The 27464-nt window shown below is 53.2% G+C and overlaps 6 protein-coding genes across 6 annotated transcripts; 3 read left to right on the forward strand and 3 right to left on the reverse strand.

Annotated features, from left to right (window-relative positions):
* Positions 1-2600: 2600 nt before the first annotated feature.
* On the forward strand, positions 2601-8748 carry N0V96_001994 (uncharacterized protein; the record flags this gene model as incomplete). The annotated part of the gene is made up of 4 exons (XM_065756399.1): positions 2601-7421; positions 7472-7529; positions 7590-8566; positions 8632-8748. 4 exons carry the CDS (start codon positions 2601-2603, stop codon positions 8746-8748), a joined length of 5973 nt encoding a protein of 1990 aa, XP_065614768.1.
* Positions 8749-10319: 1571 nt separating this feature from the next.
* On the reverse strand, positions 10320-10824 carry VEL2 (Velvet complex subunit 2; the record flags this gene model as incomplete). Its single annotated transcript, XM_065756400.1, has 2 exons — positions 10320-10587; positions 10646-10824. 2 exons carry the CDS (start codon positions 10822-10824, stop codon positions 10320-10322), a joined length of 447 nt encoding a protein of 148 aa, XP_065614769.1.
* Positions 10825-10933: 109 nt separating this feature from the next.
* On the reverse strand, positions 10934-11828 carry N0V96_001996 (uncharacterized protein; the record flags this gene model as incomplete). The annotated part of the gene is made up of 2 exons (XM_065756401.1): positions 10934-11264; positions 11461-11828. 2 exons carry the CDS (start codon positions 11826-11828, stop codon positions 10934-10936), a joined length of 699 nt encoding a protein of 232 aa, XP_065614770.1.
* Positions 11829-15598: 3770 nt separating this feature from the next.
* On the forward strand, positions 15599-17704 carry N0V96_001997 (uncharacterized protein; the record flags this gene model as incomplete). Its single annotated transcript, XM_065756402.1, has 2 exons — positions 15599-16159; positions 16214-17704. The coding sequence occupies 2 exons, from the start codon at positions 15599-15601 to the stop codon at positions 17702-17704; spliced, it is 2052 nt and encodes a 683-aa protein (XP_065614771.1).
* A 529-nt stretch (positions 17705-18233) lies between these two features.
* Positions 18234-18667, reverse strand: N0V96_001998 (uncharacterized protein; the record flags this gene model as incomplete). Its single annotated transcript, XM_053195093.1, has 2 exons — positions 18234-18540; positions 18624-18667. The coding sequence occupies 2 exons, from the start codon at positions 18665-18667 to the stop codon at positions 18234-18236; spliced, it is 351 nt and encodes a 116-aa protein (XP_053047364.1).
* A 1885-nt stretch (positions 18668-20552) lies between these two features.
* On the forward strand, positions 20553-22716 carry CDC14 (cell division control protein 14; the record flags this gene model as incomplete). Its single annotated transcript, XM_053195092.2, has 3 exons — positions 20553-20607; positions 20829-21146; positions 21203-22716. 3 exons carry the CDS (start codon positions 20553-20555, stop codon positions 22714-22716), a joined length of 1887 nt encoding a protein of 628 aa, XP_053047363.1.
* Between the last annotated feature and the right edge of the window lie 4748 nt (positions 22717-27464).

Genomic DNA, 27464 nt, shown 5'->3' on the forward strand with positions numbered 1-27464 from the left:
TTGCCAGTTTGCCGTCATTTTGCACATTCGCAGCCAATCACCCATGGGCTACAAGAGCCAGGCCCCGCCGTTCTCTGGGTTCGGTTACCGCCCAAAGTATTGACCGATTGGTGGTGACGGCTGATGTTGGTTGTGGCCGTACGATCTTGGCATTTGAATCCAAGCTTCTTGTCTCTAAATCATCTTTTGGATGCTTCTGTGATCCCCCCTCCCCCCTCTTGTACCTCGCGGGTGGAAATGCTTAGATACGGGGACCGTCAATGCACTCTAGGTGCATTCCCCTTTCTCCAATGTCTTGCGTTCTTACTCAGACGCCGCAAGACCATTCTAAGACGGGACGAAGCGAGGGCCAAGAGACGCATCGGGGTTTGACTTTGTGCAGCGAAAGAACAAAACGTTGCCTCTTTGGAAGGGAAAGGGGCATATGACCGTATCGCAGAGGAATTTACCCCCGCAAGACGATAGATCCTGAATCGTTCGAATCGAGATTACCTTTTGTTGATGTTGCCTGCCGGCCAGAGAGAGCGAAGACGGATACTCTGGACAAAATGCAAACTTCATCAATCTTGCAGTGGAGTTTGGTATTTGTTTCTCTGGGTCTCTCTGGAGACACAACCATGCCCATGCCATGTTTTCCAAGGTCCAAACAGTCGAGTGGAGGCTGACAGGGAAAGACGGACATTTTGCAAATTGACGTCTTATTTTCTGTACTTCCTACCTTACATAGCACTCGCAGCACGGTGTACCAGTACCTATGAATCAGACGCCGGGCATCCGTAGTATCTTGTGCTGTTTTGTCCTTTTTGCTCCGTGGTTCTGATGCGATTTGGTCGAGAAGTACATACTTTCATCCGTACCTGAATCTGAACCTGGATGCGAACCTAGAAGTTGCAGTCAATTTTGTCTTTCTGTCCCCCCTCTCTCTCTCTCTCTCTCTCTCTCTCTCTCACTCTCCACCACATGAAGTTACTTTGTCTCTATCGATGCCAGCAGCGCTATTCATGTTCGTTAGGCTTTGGTGACCATTGCTCTCGATCCATGAGGCAGACATGCACTTGATTAAGTATTATGTGACAGTCCCAGATTGTGTGCAGAGACGACCCCCCTTACGCCTTCCCGGACCCTGGCCCGGGTCTCGCTCCCTCTTTCCCGAGTGTCCGGACAGACCTACCGAACTGAATCTAGCACCTGCCATCATCCCCTCCCTTTCTTTCCCGTCTCCTTCTCCTCTGGAAGGAATACCTGGGCAGTTTCCCCTCCCTGACATACGAATTACTGCCAAGCTGCCCGACCAGTTCGTGCTCCGTACCTTGCACGCGACGTCCAATGATCCAATCCTGTTTGCTTTCCATCTTGTCCCGGCTGCCACTCTGACCGTAGCGCATTCATCTTGACCGATTGGACGATACCTTTACCTTTCGCATCTATGATCCCCACTTGCCGTCTCAGCTCATCCCGTTGACCACGACCTGACTGCATACCGCGCATACTCCGTACACTACCTACGGATGCTCGTCCGCTCCTTCCCACAGGTAGCTAATGAATTTGCAATAACCAGAGACTTTTTTTTTTTTTTTTTTTTGGCCTCGCTTATTGCAAAAGACGCAGGTGCAGACGGGGTGATTACGTGCCGTGCCGACCCAAACTTACACCTGCCTGGTAATTTTGCGATTTTGGTGCAGTCGCAAGAATGAGAGGCACTGCGCTAATGCTGCTCCTCGTTCCTTCCCTGTGCCATTTCATATCCTGCAAGGCTCCTGCCCATCGTCAACGAGTGTCTTTTCGAGGTAGGAGCTAATAACTATCAATGCAGACGACGGCTCCTTCTCGCTTTTCCACTACACATACACCACGCCACACCACCTCAGGTATCTCGAGGTAGGCGACACACCTCTCCGGCCCCTCTCCTCTCTTCCCCCCCATCTGCCTCCTCACTCACATATTAGCGCGGAGGGAGAAGTGTACCGGTATCCTCCTCGTGCCTTCCCGCTTCGCACTTGCTCAGTACGCTAAAAAGGCAATCTGTGGTGTGCAAGTGTGAGTGTGCGTGCACGCGTGCGCCTACGTCTCTCTCTGCCTCTCCCTACCTGCCTAATTACCTACCAACCAGACCTATCTTGACCTCACCTTTCCCGTTGGTTGCCCTTGCCTTTTTACCTTCCCACCATTCCAACCTCGCTCTTGCCATCCCATCTCGTTGCGTCCGATTCACCACCTCACCACAAGACCCCCCCGGGAAGAGACAAAATTAACACAATCGCGGAAAAAGCACCTGCAGATCTCTCTTCGTCTCGACTCCAGCAAAAGTATCCAATCTCCATAAAACCCCCACAGAGCAAAAAGTCGCACTGCACTCACGGCCTGCTCCTGCGGCGGCCACCCATCCATGCATTAAGATTTGCTGTCGATAGGCCCTGGACACTGCCAACGCTCTCCAACCAGGGACTGCCCGTCGCCTCTCCAAACTGTCGCTGCCCACTCAGCTTGCAGGCCAACACATCAATGCTTCCCAACCCAAACATCCCACACAGCCTGCATGGGTCTATGGAATTCTTGACGACCCAGTCCACCCGACACGCCTGACTGATGTTCAGGCCACAATGGAAGCTGGCAGTCCAGAAGACGAGGACCGCCTGGCACCTGCGCTCAATGTGCAACGCCAGGTTCATCTCCAGCACCACCAACCGCAACCTCTAGCTTCTCCTCCTCAGTACCCTCACCAACTTCATCGTCAACCCAACTTTGACTCCCACTACGACCATCACGACTCCGACTTCGACCTAGATTCCGATTCCGATCGTTACCACCGTTCATCCCAGACCCCCTCTCAGCAATCCCATCGCCATTACATCCCTAGCAGCCCCACTGTCAACGCCTTCGCTCTCGAGAACTTGGATGCCTCTGCCGCACACACGGCTGGGGCTTTCGCCGCCGCTGGTCATGATCACGATTCAGTAAACCCGGATGATTTCTACCGAAGCTACCGAGGCGTACAGTCGTCAAATCATCATCGACGAACCCCTTCTTCAGATTACGACTACATGGCGACCTCCGTATCTCGAGCTCGCGAGAATCCGGCCATGCGGCCAAACGGCAATGGCAAAGATCCAAAGCACCCGCCGGCTCCTGCAGGCCGTACGCCCTTGCGCCCTTCGCAGCGATCTGCTTCTGCTCCTGTCGAACCCCCAATTGGCGCCCCTAGAACAAACACAAACCGCAAGCCGAGCGTCAAGGACTTGACCAAGAGATTCGATCAGCAGACCTCGTCCCCAGCTCCTTCGATGCCCAGAATCCCTGTGCGAGGCGTCCCAATTCGACCGACCAGAGCCGCGACAAATATCGACAAAACCACACCGAGTGGAAGCGGGTCAACATCATACTCTACACTGAGGGCCTCGACGAACCGTGAACTGACACCTGACACTAGCAGAGGAACGGCCACTCGAACGCAACGAACGAAATACGTCGCCGAGGATCAGTTGTCAAACAATTCGCAATCTTTCGCCAGTCGTATCGCCAAGCCGCGGAATACGACTTCAGCTACGGGCATTGCACACGCATCCAAATCTATGACAAACCTGCAGCACAAGTCACCTTCTTTACCCCCCTCTTCTCCGAGAGCGCCCGGTCTGCTTTTCGGCGAAATCCTACCAGAACAGCGTGATACCTCAGCCGTAGGATTCGGAATCGAGGGTTCGGGCTCAAGACCGCGGCGGACTTCAGAGTCCAGTATACATGTGGCTAAGCTCCACCAAAGGACGAAATCCGATCCTGACCTCGTCGAGCCGGCTTCACCCACTGACTGGTACCGAGCCGCAACAACACAGTCGAATAGTTCAGCGGGACGTTCGGCCCCTAACGCTAGAGGTCATGTTCGGGCACATAGTGATGTGGCCGCGTCAAAGGCTGGAGCGCCCCTGGTGAGGAAGGCTTTTGCATCACGACCAATGGCAGAGGTCGAGCAGTTTGACCGAGCAGCATCACCTACATCGCGCCTTCCGGTTTCTGTACGCAAGTTGGCCACCTCGAGCGATTCGAACAGTCCGCCGTCAACACGGGAAAGCTCCAGAGCTAACTCTCCGTCGACTTTCAAGCGCCCGCCGCCCACAAGTAAGACAACTCGGACAACTACACCTGTTAATCGTGCCAAGACACCTACGCGAGCGAAAACACCTACTCAAGCGACGCCCGGACGGAAACCTGCGCCTCGAGGTCTCGTGACCCCGAATAACAACACCCGCCTCACTGCGTATGTGGCAGCACCACCTCCGAAGCTATCTCCTCCACTGCGCAGTTCACGACCCCGGCAGTCTGTATCGACAGCCACCACGGCAAGTTCGCGCTTGAAAGCCGTTGACAGGTCTAAATCGCCGCATAAGCCCCCGCCGAAGCAGTCTCTGAAGCCCGATGGATCAACGACTAGAAGACGAAAGATCTCTGTGGGCCCTATTGACTTTGAGCAACGGCGCGAACACATCAGACTGGCGTATACTAAGTCTATCCGCGACAGTCAGGTGCGGGATGCAAAACAGGCAGCGGCGAAACGCAAGAAGGACGAAGAATCTGCTGCTACTGAGGAGGAAGAGATTCCGCCGGTCCCGCCGATTGAAGCCGAATCGCCTCCAGTGGATCACAGCGAAACCTTTGAGAAGCCGTTGGAGGAACCTTCTGCAGCAGCACCGGAACCGTCGGCGCAGCCTCCATCACCTGCGCAATCGCCTCAGCCACTAACGATTTCGACGATATTGCCACCCATCGTTTCCCTCTCTCCGCCTCAGCCTCAAGCTGCAGACTCCCCCACGCTGGGCATCCCGGGCAGTTTCCCGGCCTTGAGCCCTCCTTTTGAGAGAGAAGAAGATATCCCGCAATCCGCAATCTCGGCCACTTCGGAGACTACCGAGTTTGATAATGAGCCACAGGAACTTCCACCTGTGCAGCTAGAGCCCGCGCAACCTCCTACTGGGCTCGGATTGACGATTATTCAAGCCGACGGCAACCACGAGCAGGCTGAACTGGAAGAAGTGCGACGTGCGCCAACCCCCGAGGAGAACGAGCCCGATGAAATCCAGCTACATTTGGTGGCCGAGACTGCCGAAGTCGAAGAGCAGCCCCCGCCGTCAGCACTGGAGAAGGCCGAAGCCGAGGAAGAGCCACGACTGCCCACACCGGAAAAAGCGGAATACCACTACCCATTCGAGGATGAGTCCGCAGGGGACGACGCGGTTTCGATCAAGATCTCGTTGGAACCAACGTCTTCCCATCAATCGCCTGAACCGACCCCGACGAGAAGCGATTTCGATGAACCGGCCGTTCCTGGTGCGTTCGCCAGCTCGCGGCCGATGTCTGAATACGAGCCAATTCCATTCTCGAGCCCACCATATGAAACAACAGTCAAAATTCTCAGGCGGGAATCTGAATATGACTCTCCTAGACAGGAAACAATTCCTTTCCCAAGAATGGAGTCGTATGATGACTTTGACGATCAGAGTCAAATGGGGGATATGGATGGGTCCGTGTGTGATGTGTCTTACTTCCACCACAATACGGAGAAGGATTTGGGATCAGCGAGCGACACCCTCGAGAAGCCTGAAGACTTCTACAATGAGCACCACAAGGACAATGATTCGTCTCAACGAGCATCTACTTGCGAGTCCTCCGATCCGCAAGATGATCCTCATAAAACAAGCCTCGAAAGCCAGCAAACTCCCGACACGTCCCGCAGCCTGATGGTTCCTTCCATGCATGCGACTGTGAACCGGACCAGCCAACAATCCGCATGGACTGATTTCTCGGTCGACAGCGATGAACCTATCCACCACAGGATCTCGGCCTTCGACGATGTCCTCCCAATCCCCAAGCCGCCCTATGCATCCGAGTCGACCTTTGGATCGGGCTCTAGCAGAGACTCGTCCGCCCGGCAGAGTGAACATTACAGCCCTGACTTTGCGCCATCGGATACAGCAGCCGCTCAGCCGTCCAACCGTGCGACCATTCATCAGCTGCCGGAGTTGGATACTGGAGATGGTTTCTCGGTTCCTTATATCGATGAGAGTCACTTCCCAGCCCGGAAGGTAGATCCTACCTTACCGCGGCCAGAACACGAGCCTCCACCAGTCCCTGCGTCTACACGAGTCCGCGACAGGCGAACGGCAGCTAGCAGCATCTACGCCGACACACTTCCCGGAAGTACCCTTGCGGGCTCTTCTCGGCGTCAGAGCGAAGATGTATCGCGTCCCGTCTCGACTACCCAATCCATAGACCACATGTCGATCGAAACCAGGGAGTATTCTCTCGGCGGCCAGACTCCGGTCGAGTTGACAGCAACACCCAGTCAGAAAGACGGACCGATCGGAAAAGAAAAGCACCGCCTAGTGCAACGACGCAACGTCATCAGAGAACTCGTCGACACCGAGATGGTCTTTGTAAGGGACATGAACATTGTGGAAGAGATCTACAAGGGCACTGCCGAAGCTTGTCCACGACTGGATGACAAAACCATCAAGCTCATCTTCAGAAATACCGACGAGATTATCACCTTCCACACCATGTTCTGTGCTCAGCTAAAGGAAGCTGTTTGCACTGTCTATGTACCCCATGGCAGGCGTTCACCTTTGCCGAAGGAGGACTCGGTTGCTTCAGAACAGACTGGAAACTTGTCCACGAATCAAGTGGCGCCCGAACTCGGGGATGACAACGATAGAGCTACATCGCTGGGTCCTCTCTTCAAGAAGCATATTGAACAGATGAGATTGGCGCATGAGGGCTTCCTCAGAAACAGCGACCATGCGGCCAAACGCTTAATTCAGATCCAGCAAGACCCCACTGTGAAGGTCTGGCTCAATGAGTGTAATGAAGTGGCCAAGGACCTGACTGCAGCCTGGGACCTGGACTCTCTTCTCATCAAGCCCATGCAGCGAATCACAAAGTATCCTAATCTCATCCATGAGCTTCTGCGACACACGCCCGAGGATCATCCAGACCGAGCCGAGCTGTTGTCAGCCAAGGAAACCCTGGAGTTGGCAATTGTCGAGATTAATAAGACGAAGAAGAACTTCGAGCTTGTGGGGCAAATTGTTGGCCGCAAGAGAAAGGAATCCGATGTCAAGGCTGGATTTGCTCGAGCCTTTGGCAAACGTGTCGATAAGCTTCAGGCTGCAAGTTCGAAGATTCCCGAAGATGCTGTATACGCCAAGCTCCATGAGAAATTTGGCGACGACTACCTTCGGCTACAAGTTGTTCTCAGAGATGTGGAATTCTACACCCGACAGGTCAGCGCCTATGTGCACGAGTTCTTGCAGTACCTATCCGCCATGGAGCTTGTCATGCGTCTCCAACCTGGCAGCTATCCGGAGCTGGAGAGCAAATGGGTGCAATTCAATGTCTCGATGAGAGACATCGAGAAGATTGCCCTAGAAGATCATGTGAGTAATCTGTTCAAGAAGCCATGCTTCACACACTAACACCCAAGCAGCTCCAGCAGGTTCGCAAGCATGTCATTGAGCCATTCGAGCATGTGATCAAAGCTTATGGTAACCCCTCATTGGCAATGAAGAAACGTGCAAAGAGACGGCTTGACTATGAGAGAGCAGAACAAATCAAGAAAGGCGGAAAGACGGTAGACGTCAGACTTAAGGAATTGGTGGAACAGTACGACGCCCTCAACGAGACCCTTAAGAAGGAGCTCCCTCAGTTGTCTGCCTTGACAGAGAGGATTGGAAACATTTGCCTGGGCAACTTCGTCAACATTCAGGCAAACTGGTACTCCATTTGGGTGGAAAAGGTCAAGAAAGTCACCGGAGAGACGGGGCCGCCGCCAGAGGTTCCCGACATTGTCTCTGCTTTCCAACGGGACTACAAGTACGCGCAGGAACTATTTGCCAATGTTGGGATCCTGAACCCTGCATACAGAGGAAGGACGTCACAATCTACTACAGCGAGCACCGACGATGTCACGACTAAGCACCGACCCCGGCCAGCTGAGATATCATCTCCGCGAGCCAGAGGCTTATCAGTCAATGGTGATCATGCCCCGATGTTACCGACACCAGACTTTGCCAAGCGCCACAGTGGCCAGTTCACTCTGTCGCCAAGCACTACACCACTCAGTCCCCATCAGTTCTACTACCGAGACTATTACGCCGGTGCAACTGCGCAGCGACCTTCAGTGTCTGCCTCTCCAGTTACGGGGGACCAATCGCCTGTGCCCCGTGCAATTGCTCCGCCGCCCAGCACTCGGCCTGGCACTGGTCGAAGCTATGAAACCAATGGTCTCCCGAGACAGAGCTCGGAATCGACATCAAACAACAGAAGAGACTCCAATCCGTCACATCAGTCCCAGCATGCGGGCAATGAATCCAGGCGCTTCTCTGGCCTGTTCCATTCAGCACTGCCAATGCCAGATGGAGTTGAGGAAGGCCAAAGATCCTCACGAGCATCGTCACGTGAGCGCACCCCAGCTGGAAATGGATACAATATCCTTTGGCTGGCTGCATCGCTATTCGAGTTCAATATCGAAACAACAAAGCATGAGGCTGGCTACCCGTATCTTACGTACCAAGCCGGTGAGGTAAGTACATGACTCCTAGCATTGTCTGCGTGTGTTCAGAGCTGCCAAACTAACCTTTCTCATAGATCTTTGATGTTATTGCTGAGAAGGGCGAGCTATGGCTTGCCAAAAACCAAGATGACCCTGACGATCAAGTCGGTTGGATTTGGTCCAAGCACTTTGCGAAACTGGCCGATTCATAGAGCCTCAGCACATGCACAGCTGGCGTTACCAAAAGTACTCAAGATGATTGAATTTCTTCACCCATGGCCAGGCTGATGTCTGCGTGCAGTCAGGCACGTGTGCGTTGACAAAGGCTTGAACGCTCAAAAAACCAATTGAGCCGGGATGGACCAATCCCCATGGCATGTATTATTGCTCATGAAAGGAGGGCAGAAGCTTGTCCCACGACTTTATTCCACTTGAGAGTGAAGTCAGGGATTCGTTCAGGGGGGTCATTGGTGGATATGACCCTCGATGTGTACACCTCTTCCCCCTTCCTTCTCCACCATGACTTGTTTCCCTTTTGTCTTTACTTTTTTCTTGCTCGAGATGGAAACGAGAGATGGCGTTTGATACAGGTGACACAACGAGGTTTTGACGGACGGAATGCGAATCATACAGCTGATATCATGTCCACAGTGGCTTTGCTACTCCCGAGAGAGGAAGCAGAAGAAGGGAGGTTCAGCAATGAAAAAGGCTTTTGGGAGTGTTGGAGCGTCGTTCAGTCGAGAAGTCCCGCAAAGGGAAGGAAATGGCAGGGCAGGGCGTGATACGGCGTTGGAGTTGCCTTGCAGTCAGAACTGCAGGCATCAATTTTTGTAGGCTTTCAATATCCAAATGGGAGACAATGTGTCGGAATTATCAAAAGGAGCCAAAGCCTGGGCGTTGCCTTCTTGCTTGTTGTGTGCGAGATGGTATTTTTTTTGGTGTGCTTTGTATACCTCGTGAAAGTGTTTCTGACCATTTCAAAGTCGATAGGTGATTTCGAATAGGCTGGACCCATAGCCTTTACTCTTCATGTAGAAGACATTGAAACGTTTCGAACTACTAGATTGTCAAGAGTGCCTTGGGGATATTGGCTCCCAGCTACTCTATATCTCCCCTCGATTTCCGCCATCCGACCAGATCTACCAATATAACAAGCTTTCTGCCTGCCTACTTTTCCCCTTCCCCGTTCCCTCTTCCCCCCTTCCAAAGTTAGGTGCGCAGCATGCGTTCTCTCTTAGGACAACGACCCCGCCCAGAAAAAGGGACGCGGAAGCTAGCGAACGTTACCCGGCCGAGTCGGAATGTGGGCGGAGGGAGATCTGGGCCGCTGGGCGTGACGGACCGGACTTCCCACTCGAATCCTGATCCTGTATCTTACAGGGGGGCCTGCCTCACAGGCTTACAGTAGAATGTTTTTTTTGGTGGTGCTTTCATATGAATAATGAGGGCTTATTCCAACTTCCTCGGCACGATTCTCAGGCGGCAGACATAATGCAAATCCCATCTCGCCTTGTTGAACTTCTTTGATTTTCTCATGCTGGCGCTAACGAAGGAACATAATCCAATTGAGCATTAATACAAGTTACAAGCCTTGCTTGCAAAAACTCCCACTGACCGGGAAAATATCATATTGCATACCACAGTGACGTGACCGTCCAATACGCCATTTTTCTGCGTACTGTATCCTTATGCTGTGATATTACATCTCCTAAACTCCAGGCCCCTTTGATTTCAAGGGACGAAACACACGTACGGGGTGCGCCGAATCGTTCGCCTCTGTGCGCTACTGGTAGGCCTCGTCGTCATCGTCGCCGCCCTTCTTCCCGTCTGCGGCACCCTCCTTCCTGATGGGGATCTTGATGCCCTGCGTTGCGAAACACTTGCTGAGGGGAGTACTCTCGCAGACGCCGGGGAATTTCTTGGCCGAGTAGACCTGGAAAGCGTCGCTGAAAGTTGCAGCGAGGATCGGGGCTTTGTGCTGGTTCACCATTGATCCGTTCGGGTTGGTCGCGCCTGGGGGCTTTGCGATGTTGACAAACGAGAAGCGCAATCTTGGGAGTGTCGGGTTAGTCATGCTACTGAGTTATCGGATCGCGTAGAGAAACTCACCTGAAGTGGCCTTCGGTCCTTACGCTCAGGTCTTGCATGATGAACCAAACACCGACCTGATCGTCTACGTCGTTGAGGCGGAAGGCACTAGAACTCACGCTCCCAATGATGTTTCTCGTAAACATTCCTTGGGGCTGGCTCGCTGCCATGGATAGCGACTGGCGGTGGCCGTACGCCATATCCGCCTGTGAGGGCACTGGGCCGGGGTTGGCGTGTTGCGGATAGTACTGAGTTGCCGGCGCAAACCGAGAATTGGTTGACTGGTATTCTGCACCGCGAGTCAGTACGTTAGAAGAACAGAGCAATCACGTCGTCGGGAGACTCACGAGGATAGTTGGATCCAGCTGCCATGCCGTAGCCTGGCATCATATGCTGCTGGGGCTGGGGCGGCGGCGGTTGTTGCCCGTATCCCATGGGCGCTGATCCGTAAGGTTGCATATCTTGGTAAGGCTGTGCTGGCGGTGGGTTCATGGGGTCCTCGCGCAGCGCCGTATACGAGTAAGGCTGTGTGGTCGATATCGAAGCCGTGTTGGAAGAGTGACGGACGAGGTTCACCTCTTGGGTGCCATCTTCTGACCACAAGTCAACCTGAATAATGTAATGGGCCGAATCGATATCGCTGTCCGCCAAGGTTAGTACAGCAAATCAAAGATGCCGTGTTTCGTCGCGCCGCACGTACTTTGGGTTTATTTCTTGGCCAGTCTTCGCATCTCGCACGACGACCTTGATACACGGAGGAGGGGTAATCGGCCGGCGATCCTGGGGGAATTGTTAGTGGGATTTGCGAGTCGTAGAAACTGCATATATGAGCGTACCTTGTCACCAAATCCGCACATTCGCGCTCGCTGAGGCTGCTGCACAACGACGAGCCTGGCAATCGCATCGTTAGTCCAAGTGTTTTGGTGCCTTGCAAGAAGCCCGCGACGTACTCGTATTTCCTACCCAAATCATCCGTTTTTGAAATGGAGGCTGGCACAGGGGCCTGGGCTGGAGGGGGCGGAGGCGGTTGGTGATGTTGATGTTGCATGGGCATTCCGTTGGGCGGCATATTGGGCGGCATGTTAGATGGCAAAGGCGCTGGTGCTGGATATCCCATGGGAGGAAGCTGGGGCATCTGGTTCGCGGGATGACCAGGCGGCATGGGATGGTAGCCGCCATTGGGATGCTGATGACCGTAATTCATGGTTGGGGTATTCGAGGATTCAATTAAGCGTGGGATGGCAGGTGTCGGTAATGGATTGTGACAGGATCTTGGGAGATCGGATTATATACCTGGGCCCGGGCGGGTATACAGGTGTATGGTGTTTTGGGTTTCGGGTTTAGATGGTTGAGCTTGTGCCATAGTAATAAGGTACTGCAAGGTAGCTCCAGGAGTGCAGAGACGTGACGGGACAGAGCTAAGGTAAGCAAGCGGCCGAACAATTGGAGAACAGGGAGCGACAAGGTGAAGTGGAGGGAGGGGGGCGGGAGCTGAGGGGAAAGGAGTGTTTTGGTTTGCCGTTTGGGTGAGACCGAGCGAGCACCCACTCGAATGCTTGCTTCCCGTCGACCATTCAGCTGTAAGCCCGCTCAAGTAAGTAGTGGGTCGGCGGGCAGCGGCGGGCAGCAGCTAGGTAGCAAGCAAGCAAGCTACCTTTTCGTGCATCGTACCTACTGCGTAGTTGTTCGCCCAAATTATCGAGTTTTGAACAAATATTGGCTTCCATTCATTTAGATGTTGTTTTACTGACGATAATGCCCTTAATGAATTCTGACGATACTCTTCAATTTCCTTCCCCTCATCAGGCTGCTCTTACTTACTACATCTAGCATTTAGTAGCCATGACAGGTCCTCGATATCTTTTGTGCGACCTGGGTTGCCGCATGAACGCTTCCGAGAGGTCTTCATTACTCATACCGGACGTCTCTGGTCTTTTTTTGGCATGAATGGCAAGGATGATTCAGCGATGACAGTCGTTCGAGCCATGTATTCACAAAGTACGGTACCTATGCGACACTCTCGCGACATGGAGAGTCAGGAGGGCCTTCACGTGATATCCAGCCACCAAACCTAAGCTTGGGCCAACCCATCTTCTCTAGCCACAACATGGCAGTGCGATGCGGAGTAAGCTTAGCTAAGTCCGGGTGTGGCGCAGCAAAGTGCTAGTAGCTGACATAATTATGGTTGCACTCGGGAATCTGCACCTTCGGCCCCCGCCCTTCAACCCCCACGACGAGGCACATTAACGGTGGTGTTCTAGAACCTCCGTTACCTAACGACTTCCATTCGAGGTTATGCCTGCGTTGAGTGAGAGAGTTCTTTCATCTTCAAACCATCACAGCTTAAGACAGAGCAGAGGTCAAGGTGGGTATACATCGTGACACCTGCCAGAGGGTCCTGGGTGAGGTTCTTGGGATAGAAAGACCAAACGCCGTTCCCCATTACAGTATCCTTACAACGTGACTTTGAATACTTACCTAGGCATCCGTAGAGGGGCGAGCAGATGCAGAGAGGGGGCAACTCCAGCCGTCGCTCGGTAACGTGAGCAGCTCGTGTGAGAACCCAAACCAGCAACAAGGACATCCCTTGATGGCGAGGTTCTTCTTCATCGATCTCACTGGACCCTGGACTTGGGAGACCAATACGACTGCAACCCGGGCCTAACGTCAATCCGCAGTACCCAACTACCGGTCATCCAAATTAAACCAAAGGCGACAGGTTGCATTATTCGTCTGACCCCGTTTCTGGTCCCATAATCGCTCATGACTTGCAGGCAGTGCAGCACCGATTCCGGGCTGGATATTAAATAACCGCACTACGGGCCTACAGCGCCTGTCAGGATCGAAGTCGGAGATCCGAGATGGGACCCGAACTGACAAGCTCACGAGTCACGAACTCGTAGTGTGGAACATGACTCCGCCTGCTGGCTAGAGAGTGCCACTCTGCCTGGGCTGTCGGTTTTGACGTCTGTCGTGATGGGCTTAGCTGGGGGATGTCTCTTGACTCTTCTGGGCGGTTAGGAAGTTGTACCATACCTCACCTGGCATTTGGCATCCCAAGGTTTCCTTAGTATGGAAGCAACAGCGAGAGTCTTGGGCTTGGAGCGGTTAAAGCTCGAGCTCGCTTCCGACGAACTTGCGTGGCGCGGCGCCGGCGCCGTTGCCGATGAGGGTCCGGACCCACTTTAAGTTAATCTCTCGCTCAAGGCCTCGGTGTGATCGGAGCGCCAATCCGTAAAAGACATCGGGTGAGAAAATTTCTCCCCTCGTCCCGTCTTAATTATTGAACTCTCCAGTACCGTGACTGGGAAGTCGTGGGATGATGGCTGGGTGAGTGCGATGGTTGGGGAGAAAATACCAGCCATTGCACGTTACGGTTTCCCCCGACAATCATTCCGAGTCCGAGAGGGGCCATCTGGAAATAGTGTAATATCTCCACTGTTGTCAGTTGAAACTTGAAAGAATAGAGGTTTCTTGTCTCGTGGAGAAGGTCGGACAGGGTCAGGTTGAGCACAGACAAAAGACCCCTGGGATAGTGGCAGGCAAGTAGAACTTGGTCAAGATGTGTACGGAGTAGATACATAGTGCGGTGCGGAACTGTATAGTAGCCTAAGGTAATTATCCTCGTGGTGTTGTCTCCGGAGATATGGAATGGTCTAACTAGATGTAAGGAAATGCTTGTTTACTTCGTAGTTTACACTGGGCATTGCCCGAGGGTTCGGACAGTGCTTGATGCGAAGGCGGATATTCCCGGACAGTAGGTAAGTAATCGGACATGAAACCGTGTTGGGCAACTGTTTCGCAGCGAACAATCTTCGACTGCGCCTTTAGCGCAAAGATACTTTACCTGGCTGCTATATTGGGTATTCATAGAAGCGATGCTCAGGTTTGTCCTGTGACCTCATCCGATCTGCTGACGATCCGAGATCTGAAGGTGCTCGCGAGAGTCGCTGGTGGTAATACCCGCCAACATGACTTGTTGCCGTCGGCAAGGTGGTTCGGGTAGCGTCCTTGAGTACGGGAGTGACGATTATCATACTGTGTATTTTTCAGTTTCCCAATTTAACCGCGTGTCGGTCGGTTCGACCAATTTACAAAAACCTAGTGCAGTTACGGATAGCTCAACAGTAACCACACAATAAAATCCCTGTACTGGGGAGTCCTTGGAAGCATGAATGCGCCGGGCACGGGCCAGTTCACTTGTCATCCTTGTCCTGGGCAAGGAAGCAGTCGATTATCGACGCAAAGCTTGGGTCTGCCAGTCCAAGGTACGCAAAAAAAAATGTGTCCACGGGCTCATTAACCACTCACCGGCTGCCAATGGCAATCCATCCATCTGAATGCGACCCCGTCCCACCTCCTTCTCTAGTGCACTAACAGTACCTATGTACGCAGTAGGTGTGTCTCCCCCCACCATTCCCACCATTATCATCTGCTCGCTGCCGCTGCCACTGCCACTGCCTCTCAGTCCCTCAGCTCCGTCGGCTCGTTTTCTCCAGCCTCTCTCTCTCCACCACGAGAGACAGGTTTTCGTGTTTCCAATACCATCTTTCAACCTCGTCCATCACTCCGTTAAAGGTTACCCAAAGCGAGTTTTTTTAGAGTTTTTTTTTTGGCATCGAGAGAGCGAAGTCTCCCACCGAATACATTCGGCGCGAGGCACTGCGCTCTACACTTTGCGCCCGGCACATTTTCATCCCGTGTTCCCCACGCACCTCGAACAGAACCCCTCGACAAGCCGTGCCTTATGCGCAACCTACCGGGCCTCTCTCACCTACTTCGACCCGACATACTCCAACAACTGTCGCTATCGACCTACGACCACGCCAATCGAGTTTATTGATCTGGTTATTGCGAACAAGATCCCGCAAAAAGGAAGCGCATAAGACTCGACGGTGTTCCCACGACAGCGCCATTTGCAATTCGGGCTTTGAAATTCTCCGAACCAGAGCTGCAACCTTCGGTGTAGCCATGATGGACGCCGCCTCTTGGAACCCCCAGGACCCGGCCATGGCACCAAGCCACGATGAGGAGTTTCAGCAATTCTTGGACTTGGGTGGGATGGGGAACCTCAGCGATGCGATGCCTTTCGACTTCAACGACTATCAGACTGGCAACGGGACCGGCATCATGCATCAGCCTGGTCGCGAGCAGCTCGACACTCAGATGGGAGGAACCGACACATCCATGCTCATGGGAGCTACCACCTCTGCCATGCAAGCGCAGCTTATCAACATGACAACGGCCGCCGCGCACCCTGCTATACAGACTCAAATGATTCCCCCGTCGACGTCAACCGATGCCATTACTGAAATCGACGCCCAGATTCAGTACCTACAGCAGCAAAGGATGCAACAGCAACATCGCCAGATACAAGAACAGCAGGTCGCATACTACGCTAGCCAGACACACGCTGTTCCCCCTACACCCCAGAGTCTCGAAATGCCGCCCGCCAGCAACCAGTTCTACTCAAACGACCAAAGCCAGACGCCCATGTTTGGCAGCAGGTATCAAAGGATGAAGGAGCAGCAAGATGTAAGAGTTGATCCCCCTCACAGTACGCTGAACCTCTTAAGCTGAACGTAGTAGATGGCTTTCACTCCCTTGGTCTCACCAGCTGTAACACCGTTGGATCCTCATTTCCAGATGGAAGCCGGCGGATTCACAATTCCAGGCGCATACTTCAGCCCTCTTACCTCACCGGCATTGCACGCGCAAAGCGATCAGGGACTGCTTTACGACCGCCGATCGTCCCTCTCAAACCACAATTCACCAGCCGAGATGGACATTGAAACCACAACCACGCAACAGCCGGTGGTAGATTTATCAAAGAAGGCTCGCAAAACCAACGCCTCGAGAGCCAAGGCCAAATCTAGTGTGCGACAGTCGCCGATCTCAAAACCCCAGCGCAAAAAGGCAACGCCCACGCCGAAGATGGTATCACAGGCTCTCTCGGAGATGCGCGAGGTGAACGAGGATGGGTTGGATCAGATGCTTCCTTCGACGGCTCTGCCAGCCCCGATGAGCAGCGAGGAGTCTGAAAATGCGTCAGTGTCGCCTGAGAACCTGTCAGATATGCCCCCGCCGCCTCTTCCGCAACAGAAGCAATCGAGCAAATCACCCTTTATCCAACCTCAACCTCAGCCCCAGCCTCATCCTGCGATTCCAGTTCACGTTCAAGGGAAGCCGTCTCCTGCCACCCCGGCTTCTCTCATGAAGCTCCCTGCTTCCAGCGCAAACAACTCCGCCTCATCAAATCCTCTCGATCTAGGCCCATCAGACCACATCGAATCGTTCGAGTTGCCCGAGTCCGTAAACTTTTCTTCTTCAAAAACGAAACCCCCTAGACTGGACACATCAACGCCGACTCAATCGCCTTTGGACCCTGGCACGGCTACGGGTTCTTCCTTCCAGCCGCTCCCTTCCCCTGTATTTGCCAAACCCACCGCTGCGGCGTCAGCGAGCGCGAGCCCGAACCTTGCTCCTGGGTCTTCAGGTCCATCGGCGCGGAAAACGCCCAAACTGTTGGCCAGGGGAAGCCAAAGCAAGAGGGGAAGCGTGAGCTCGGTACACGTATCGCCTGCGTTGCGGCCAAGAATATCTCCTAGCATCAAGCCGCTTCTACCAGGAACCCCCGGTGGCATGTCCGCCGAAGACACGGCATCTCGTCTATTAATGTCAAAGTCCAACTACCAGAACATCCTTGAGGGCAATACCGTGCCCGGTGTGACGTATCCCAGCGAACTGTCAACCAACCTCACATCAAAACGCACTTCCCACAAGATTGCGGAACAGGGCCGCCGCAACCGAATCAACTCGGCGTTACAGGAGATTGCGACGCTGCTACCGCAGCCGCCAAAGGAGACCAAGAGCGAAAGCGAAGAGAGGAAAGAAAGGGAAAAAGAGGCCAAGGCTGGAGGGGCGCCGAACAGCAAGGCCAGCACCGTTGAGCTGGCTATTGAGTATATTAAGCAGCTCAAGCAGGAGGTTGCCGATGCCAACAAGCGAGCCGAAGAGGCGGAGAAGAAGCTGGAGCTCAAGGAAAAGTCTCTGGAGCAGAAGGAGACGGTGAAGAGCTAGACGAGCGCATAAATAATGATGGTCTTGAGGGCTACAGAGACAACTTATCGATCAAGAGGCTGGGCGGGCATGATATATGAATTAATAATTGAGAGGGCATAGAGGGACATCTGGAATTGTATAGCCGTTAGGAAGTATGTCCTGCCACTTTGGATGTATCTGGCCGCATTCAGGGGTCACCACAGGCACACGCCTGATGCTAAGGTATTAGGCTCAGGAGAATCTAGAAGCAAAATCTAGACTAGAGCTCGACAGAGGGAGTATTGGCACCTTGTTATCATGTCACATATCATGTGGCTATGTACTCTAGGGTATCACAAAAAATGTAAAACATGAAGTCATGATGCATCGTTTCCCGTCTTCGCTTCCCGTCGCGTGCGACTGCGTTTCCGCTCTCTTATCCCATATTTTCAGCGGAAGCTTCTTTTGCTCCTTGCTAATCACCATGCTTCGAGTAGCAATCGTTCTCTTCTTTCCTCCTCTTGATTACTCACTCTCTCTCACACTCTTCCTCTTTTTTTCGATCCCCTTATTGCGAAGAGGCCCGATTGTGTTCCAGAACATCAACGTCCAACTCCTCCATGACCTCGACAACGAGGTTCAGGCTCTCCATCAGGCCATTGACGGCCACGCGAAGCATGCGGTTCGTGGTGGCTTTGTAGTGTACGCGAAGGACGGAGGCGGCGTCGGCGTCGGCGCCGGCGCCGGCATCGCTCGGTGAGTCGGAGTCGATGGAAAATGTGCGGCGGACGAGGGGAGACAGTTCTTGGTCGACGACGAGGGCTTTGTGCGCGACGGTGGCTAGGCGCGGGGTCGGGAAGGGGATGTTGATTGTTCTATCGTTTCGATTGTCTCAGCTTTCGGTACAATACGAGAAGAAGAAAGGGGGCCCATGCGGGATCTGAGTAAGGCGGCTTACAATGAGCAGGGGAACTCTTGGTCAATGGTGTTGTGGACAGCCATGGTTGGGGATTTCTGGCGCTGGGGGAGCGTTTTGCGCTTGGAGGTGGGATGTGGATGGAGGGGTAGGGGTGAAATCGAGATAGATAGATAGATAGATAGGTCGACTATCTTAGGTAAGTGAGGTAAGGCGGACAGGAATGGGAAAGCCCCGTCGCTGTTGCGCTGTCGCGGCGGCTCTGTGGTGGAGTAGATGGAAATCTTTCGGAAAAGGAACTTGAGACGAAGCAGAGAAAGAAGGCAAAATCGTCATTGGCGGCGCAAGAAATTCCTGTCCGGCCGGCAAACACAGGTTTGCCTACAAAGTGACGTACCTTGCTCCGTACTTTGAAGAAACCAAACAATGAGCGGGACAGCGGGACGGAAACATGAGGTGAGCACAAACCTTGGAGGACCGAGGAAAAAAGAGGATAGTGTGACTGCGTAGCACGTAGCAAAGTGCCCCGCCATTCCACGGGCTTGTTTCCACGGCGGCATCTCATTCTAGGGTCAAATGTGACACACGACAGAATCAAGCAATGTAGCCAACGCACACGCACAAGGGCTCTCGGGCCGTCCCCAAGGTGACTTGGTGACCTCTTTGACTTGAACACATGTTCTATTGGTTCCATTGGGATGGATGATGTGTGTGTTGTTCCATACCTATCCCGTATTCGTAGACGAGAAGGTAGGCAGTCCACAGTTCAAGAGTCCACAGAGGGAGGAGACGCGCAACGTGGGGTTGCCCTGGCGGCTGGTGCAGCAGCACATGTTGTCTGATGCAATGCCGCCCGATAAGCAACCTGGGAAGCCTAGAACGAGTTCATGCGGAGACGGTTGCCCATCATATGTGCCTTGATGGTTTGTTATTGTTGGAATAATCCGATGGAACCTGGAGAAGGGAAGGGGGCATTTCTTTTGCGCATGGGCTGCGCAAGCGGTGGTTAACAGCCGTCAGATGCTGCAAAGGGTTTAGTTTCCATGGTAAAGGGAAGATACTTGGTACCTGTTTACCCACGGTAAGGTGGTAGTCTCGGTGGTAAGCTAAGCGGGATCTGAGGCGGGTGCGTTTGCCTCAGGCGTTGTGAGCCAATGGGACGGTTCGATCCATCCGTCAGGAGGCGCACTTGGTCAGTGCTCCCCCTGGCAGGTTGTCGTGACAACGAACCTGGCAGCCCGGCAGCCAGCACAAGACTGGATGAGCAGGGCCAGAATACACCACAGCACAGCGGTCGCTGTGGTGCAGGGGGGCTACTTGGGGGGCGCCACACTGCACAGAAGGCTAAGGGAACAACAACCGACCCTTGCTGTTTTGGGCCGGCCCCATATTGACCGCTTGGAGCAAAACACACAGCAAACCATACAAAAACACCGTCACTCGGTCTCCTTTGCGCTTTCGCAATACCTTCCTTTTACCTCATCTTCCCAATAGACTCCGGCAATTGTCTTGTCCGCCCTTGAAGCATCACATCTCCCTTGAGTCGGGTTGCTTGTTTTCTTGCACTTCCTTCCCTATTCTCCGCAAGGGCGTCGCAGCTTTTTGGGTCAGACCGAAAAAAAAAACATCGAAACCAAAGAGTTGTACGGTAGCTACTTGTTGTTGTTATTGTTTCAGACCAGCCATTTCAACATTCCTGCCTCAACCCAGCTCACAATCCCGCACCCATTTGCTGCACGACACTTTTCCCAGGGACCGCCTTCCCGAGTTCCCTTGCGCGCGCATTACTGTGCATACAAAGGAGTAGCCTTGCCTCTGGATAATCTCGGCGCCTGCCTTGATCATTTCGACCCCCCCAGTCCCCAACCTCCTCCAAGTTGCATCTTGAATTCCAGCGCCGAGAGCAACTGCCTCCTCCCAATCTCAACCGGAGAATAGCTTCAGAGAGGAAACAGAGACTCACAAGTCCCAATGGCGCCTTCATCCAAGAGTGCCAACATGGGCCAGGTCATTGAATACATCCCAGGTAAGTTTTTGCGCGTGCTCTTCCAATTCCCAAATCGTGCGTTTTGCCCGCCCCCAACATCGCAATCATGTCGCATCATTATCCTGCGCCGTCTCAATCGCCTCGCTCGCGGCAAGCCGACGTGAGCGCAACATGCGACAGCTTCAACTATGCCTTACCCCAGCTTCATCCCTACCTCTTTTGCGCCTTCTTCCCGGTCTCAATTCTAACTTGGCTTCCAGACCGCCTGTATCTGGCCGCCTACATTCACCCGCCCACGGCCGAGACCATCTTCCCCTACGGCGAAGCTGCCCAGTCTTCACCTAGAAAGCGATCACAGAGAGCCGCCGAAGGCCCGACACCCGTCCAGACCGCCGCCCGTCAAACACCGTACTACTTCACCGTCGACGATACACTCCTGTACAATGCTTTCCACCACGACTTTGGCCCGCTCCACATTGGCCACCTGTACCGCTTCGCCCTGCAGTTCCATGACGTCCTCGGTGCCAAGGAGAACAAGGATCGCCCAATCGTCTTCTGGAGCAGAGCCGACCCCAGAAGTGAGTCGCATTATCACATAGTTGACATGGGAACACCCCAGCTAACAGTTCACAAGGTCGCGCCAACGCTGCTTGCATGCTCGCCTGCTACATGGTCCTCATTCAGAACTGGCCCCCGCACCTGGCCCTGGCCCCCATCGCTCAAGTCGACCCACCTCTGATGCCCTTCCGCGACGCTGGATACTCCCAGGCCGACTACGGCATCACCGTCCAAGATGTTGTCTACGGCGTCTGGAAGGCCAAGGAGGAGGGCTGCTGCGCCCTCGACAACTTCGACCTCGACGAGTATGAGAAGTTTGAGAGAGTGGAGCACGGAGACTTCAACTGGATCACGCCACACTTCCTTGCCTTTGCCTCGCCCCAACATACACCCGTTGCCAAGGTCCTCGAAGGCACTGAGGAATTTGATGCGCTTCCCAAGTCGCTCGGCCAATTGGATGCCAACAAGACGCTTCCCCAGCCCTTCAAGAACGTTCTGAAGCATTTCACCGAGAGAAACATTGGCCTCGTTGTTCGTCTCAACTCGCCTCTATACTCCCCCTCCTTCTTCGAGTCAATGGGCATCTCTCATCTCGACATGATCTTCGACGACGGCACCTGCCCACCTCTCACCACCGTTCGCAAATTCATCAGACTGGCACACGAGACCATCACCGTCAAGAAGAAAGGCATCGCTGTCCACTGCAAGGCCGGCCTCGGAAGAACAGGCTGCCTCATTGGTGCATACCTCATCTACCGCCATGGCTTCACGGCTAACGAGATCATTGCCTTTATGCGCTTCATGCGCCCCGGTATGGTCGTCGGCCCCCAGCAGCACTGGCTTCACATCAACCAGGGTATCTTCCGTGAATGGTGGATCGAAGAGCGCATCGAGCGCAAGCTCCGCAAGGAGATGGCCGCCAACGCCACTGTTCCCAGCACCCCGATCCGCGCCATGCAAAAGACGTCGATTCGTGCCGGCCAAGCATCCACGCCCCCGCACCGAAGCACCTCCAACCGGACGCCTCTGAGCGAAGTCGACCACGACCGCAATAACATTGGGGTTCAGGAAGACTATCTCCCAGCGCCGACTCCCGGCCAGCCGAGGAAGACCAACAGGGCAGACCGCCACCACCCGTACCAAAGGTCAACTTCATACACTGCAACTGTCGAGGAAGAAACGGGCATCCATCAAGACGCCGAGACCATTACCGTCCACAAGCATTCTCATAGCGCCGAGTCGGATGAAGAAATTCACCTTCGCATGCGCTCGCAACGGAAACCTTCCGCGTCGCCTGGTCGCAGTGAAAAGCGCTCAGTTAGTCACTCGGCTGCCGCTGTGTACCAGACGTACATCGACAACGATGCCAGCAACGATGTCGAGAACCTCGGAACATCACGTGTCAAGCAAGTGGATAGAGTCAGCAGCGCGTCCGGTATTCTCACCAAGGTTCGTGGCAGTAAGCGATCGGGCGAGTCGCCGAGGTCCAAGGATGGAGTCCGCAAGACGAGCGGCCGTGTTGGCAGCGTAGGCACCTCTGCAACGTCAGCCACGGCGGCATCGACAGCCCGCAAGGTCTCTGGTGCCTAGGTGACACGCAGAGGCATCCAGCCTGGCCCTCGTTCTTGAGTTTCTCCTCCGGACCACGAGACTCAGGCCGACCACTTACTAACCACTTATGATGATGATGATCACGACCGGTCCATGTTGTTCTGCATGAATTGGCGTTGGGTTCTGGTAACCTTGGAGATTGCGGCAAACTTGGATGGTGTTTACGGGTGGAAGCCGGCTTTGACCGGCATGATGTCCATGACACGGCGATGATGACAACGATGAAGATGAACGGGTCCCTCGGGGCGCATTTCTCTCTTCCCCTTCCCCAAGCATTCGATGCATATTATACCTGGCTCGGCAATCGGCCGGTTCAAAACTTGCTTTTGGCTTTTAATGGCGTTTACGGGGCGGCATTCTGGGATTCTCGAATGTATTGTAATTGTATTTCTCACTGCGGGTTTTTCGCTCCCAGACATTGTTTTGGTCTTTCTATTCGCACACTCGGGGCAAATGGGGGGAGTGAAGACAAGGCAAGTGGCAGTAGGCATTGTCTTGTTTTCCTGTGGAAAGATGTTTTTTGTTAGAACATAGATGCAAGCACACGTGATGGAGGAGGTTTTTTGCCCCGAGCTGATTTTCCGCATCAATACAAAAGTACAAACACTATTCGTCTGGCTTGAGATTGTGCTGTGATGTGTTGGGTATGTCTTTTGCACCGTATGACTAGACCGAAGAGTTCAGGGTTTGGTGCCACCTTGAAGTTCCCGTGCAAGTTGAGAGTGATTTTGAATTTGCTGAACACAGGCTGGCCCATGTTTGTACTGCTATATAAAGGTGCGTCATCTATTTCTGGTGATCCTTTTTCTCCACAGGTCATCTGCCTCGCAGTGAAGCGATGGGCAAGTTCAGCACTTGGGTTGATGATTTGTTGTTTTTTCTATCTCGTAATGCTAGAGAGATGGGTTTTAGTTTCTTATTTCTCAGCATAGGGGTAAATAAATATCACCCCCGCGCCTAGTGCTCGGCATCTGCTGTTGCCTAGAGTATATTCCTCTATAATCATCTAGACCAAGAAGGGACTGAACGGAGCTGGAAGTGATGCGTGTGACGTGACTTGGGCGGAAAAATTCTGGGCACAATGTGGCGGGCGACCTGGGGGCATCAATCACCATTGGCAATACTCAAGAGCCAGCACGAGGCATCCATTGCGTGACCACGACCCCGGCAATGGTCTGTCTAATAAAAAATCAGGGAATGCTGGGCATACTAAGCAAGTATTTATACGGGCGGGAGAAGAGAAGATGGCGAGAAGGGGGAATGATAGAGGTATGGCAATTGACCTAAAGTAACAACAAACACCACAACGAGACTAGCAACTGGTCCCATCCGCCCTCCCCTCCATCTATCTTTATTCGTAGTGCCACCATGGGCTGAACTACTCTGCAGGTCGTGAAAGACCGTTTCATCAACAACCAGTCCCCGAGCTTCGGCTGATTGGATAATGGCTTCCTCGCGCCTGCGAGGAAAGTCAAGCTCGAGAAGGAAAACTTTGACTAAGCTCATCTCGTTTGGATTGACTACCAGTTCGTTAGACATCTGCTCTTGCATGACAAGATGAGCAGGGTAGTATCCAAGTTACTGGAGTCTCTCGTGTTTTCCATGCCCGTTCCTCAAATGTCAGTAGATCTACTAGAGAATGCATACAGCCATCGTTTCCAACTCGAGATTTCTCTCTCTCTCTCTCTCTCTCTCTCTCTCTCTCCAGGCTTTCATGCGTCTATTAGTCCGGATAACCGCCACTGTCTGCCCTGCTATCCTTCACAAGAAACGCAAAGAAAGAGAGAGTCCGTATGCTAATGTCCCCTCTTCACCGAGGATTCTCCCCCAACCCCTTCCTCTTGGAGAAGCATTGCCGAAGGTCAGCAGGCATAGAGCGGTGCTTGTACATGACTGACGAGATCGTGACAGACATACAGAAACACGATGGTAAAGTGTCTCTGTGCACCATTCTGTCATTTCTCTCTCGTTATTTTATCACACCGTTTTTCCATATCACATCTCATCCCACTACATCATATCGCGTCAAGATCTAACCAAATCTTACCCCAATTATAAGAGCCCACGTTGTCTCAAGATCTCTCTTCTTCCCATGCGCAGGGGAAGTTCTTGACCGCCGTACCATGAATATAGCGTTGTATCCGGATAAGTACATGGCAGGAACATCAGACATTTGACACGAAAGATGCTCGCTTTCACTTTCTTGCACGTGACAAACAGAGAATATCACGATCATCGTGTTTTAATCTTCAGCTTCGACTTCAGATGCCCCCAGACTTCCAAGCAAAGGGTACAAAGCAAATTTAGATGACCAATGTATTCTCGTACCGCTTTAGCTTGAAGCCCGCGATCGAATTTGAGAGAAAGGAGTGAGTTCAATCAACATCCCGCGCGGGTATGAACGACCCGCAAAGACTCCACCCAAGAATGAAGTCGTATCTGCACATAAATTCTTACCTATAACGATCGTCCGCCGGTATACTGAGGCACGACAGCAACAAAATCCTACGTGTCCGCTACAGAATTGAACAGGGACCCCGCCGAAGCAGGGGAGATAGGGGAGAAGAAGAAAGGGGGAAGAGCGGAATAACGAAACACCATAGACCCTTTCGTACACAACCAACTGGCGCTGTGCCGCACCCATATTTGTAGCCCCCGGTCTGTCACTCGATTCAGTTCGTAGACCTGTTCCGTGGCCCGCCAGGCACTCAGAGTCGAGACTCGAGAGCTCTGTTTCCTCAAAGATCCCAGCGACATGGTTCTCAAAGTGGGGGTCTGGCGCAGCATGCGACTGCGACTGCTGCGCTGCTGCATGGCAATTTGTGAAATATAAAATAAAATAACGCTTTGATGTGAGACAACCGTTGTACGTTCGCTTGCTGGGATTCGGTAAAAAGCCATGTGTGCCCATGGGGTTTTTTGCCTATGCCCCTCCTAATGCCCATATCGTACACGAATACTCCGTAGATCAGTCGTTCATGCAAAACCAAAAACCAACACCAGGAAAGCCAGCTGTGGTTGCAATCGGCAAATCACCCCTCTCTTCTACCACGAGCACAACGTTTCATTCACATTCCACACACACTGAAATTCAAATTGGGAGTGGTGGCTTCGGCGCTCCTCGAAAAAAGTTGAAAAGTGACAGCTTACCTATACCTTACAACCCCCCCTGCTTCTCCCTCAACACAACGTCGGAAAGCCTTAAGAGGGTTAGCAACTTTTTCACACTCTGGAGTCTCGGAAGCCTGAAGGGGTAATAGAGTGGATATCCTTTGCTTAACCCCCAGAATCCCGGGGGGTAACCGTTTTGCTGCCGCACAAACGTCTAGTGTGCCTGACATAGCCGTGTGTTCCATGGCGAAGCCCGTCGCACTCGCAGAAGGGGGCCCATCTGCACAACATCCCATCCTTCCCTCCATCTCATCTCGTGGTGAACCCCCCCCGGGGTTCACCGTTTTAGTGAAGAATTCCGCTGTTCGGACTGTGAGATTTTACTCACCTCGTTCGAACCTCGTACTCTCGTAAGGCTCGTCCAGCTGTAAGTTGCCGTTTCGATGATGAAGGAGAACATATCCATTCCCTCGACGCTGTCAAGTACTGGAGACTGGCTAGTTGAAGAAGGGATAGGAAACATAGACCGCTGTCTTGGTCCTTTGATATCCGTATCAGTATTAGGACTGACTTGCTCTCCCCGCTGCCGCTTTGCGCCGGCGAACAAGATGGTGGTGGACATTGTCGAGAAGTTGAGAAAGAGCCTATGTATGAACAAGACTGCGCTTGAGAAAGGGCAACGAGTCGAGCAGAAGCCAAGGCTCAGCTGGCTGGCCCGCCCCATGTTCAACACAAACGAACTTGTATTGGGAAGCTGCAAGAAGTCTGTTCGTTGCTCCAGGCCCCGGCCATATCACGTCGGACCACGGGCAAGGGTTTCCACCACGCAGCCACGCTGCGCAATAGAGTGGGAATGTCAATGGGCTTTCGGTCAGGTACTCCGTCCTCCCACGATCCACTAATGCGCCTCCATTGGAAAAATTTCGCAGCGGTGTTGCGCCAGAACAGCCCATTCTTTGATCTCGTGTGTTGAGATGAACATCATCAGGTGATTGGTTTGAGGCGTGAGGGTAAAGGCTCTTTCGAGAGTGAACAGCAATAGCCAAGTCCTGAGGCGGTTAAGAGTGTTAACAGTGCGGCTCTGGCGCGAAGACAAAGGAAATCTTCGGGAAATATCTCTCTAGAAAGTAAAGCTTCGGTATCAGGTCTCGGTCCTGAAGTCGTAGGTTGCTGGTCTTTACCGCCAAGTTTGGCTTCGCCTCATCCTGGCCGACAGGGTCGTTCTATAGTAAGTCTCCTGTCGGAGAGGGGCTCGCGACCAGGAAGTTCGCAGCAAACATACATGATCCAAATCAAGGATCCTGTGATGATGCGCATTACCATTGCAAAGGATCGGCACGGTGCGCAATATAGTTCAGTCCAGGAAAGAGGTACACTTCCATGGTGATGATGAGCTGGTAAAATGCCGCGACCCAAGTGCGTGGGAGCTAACCAGACGTTGGCTACAAGTAATGTATGTTCAGTGCCACCCTGCATGGCTCCTGTGCGTCTTGTCGCCCGCATGTAGACGCGGGTCGACTGTCAGATGTAAGTGAACTTGTGTGCGTGTGTGTGCGTGTGTGCGTGCGCCAGAGACCGAGAGGGAGACGAAGTGCGCGTGTGTGGAAAGAGTGTGT

Source organism: Colletotrichum fioriniae (assembly GCF_027942845.1).
Source record: "Colletotrichum fioriniae strain IMI 355084 chromosome Unknown scaffold_2, whole genome shotgun sequence".
NCBI classification, from domain to species: Eukaryota; Fungi; Ascomycota; class Sordariomycetes; order Glomerellales; family Glomerellaceae; genus Colletotrichum; species Colletotrichum fioriniae.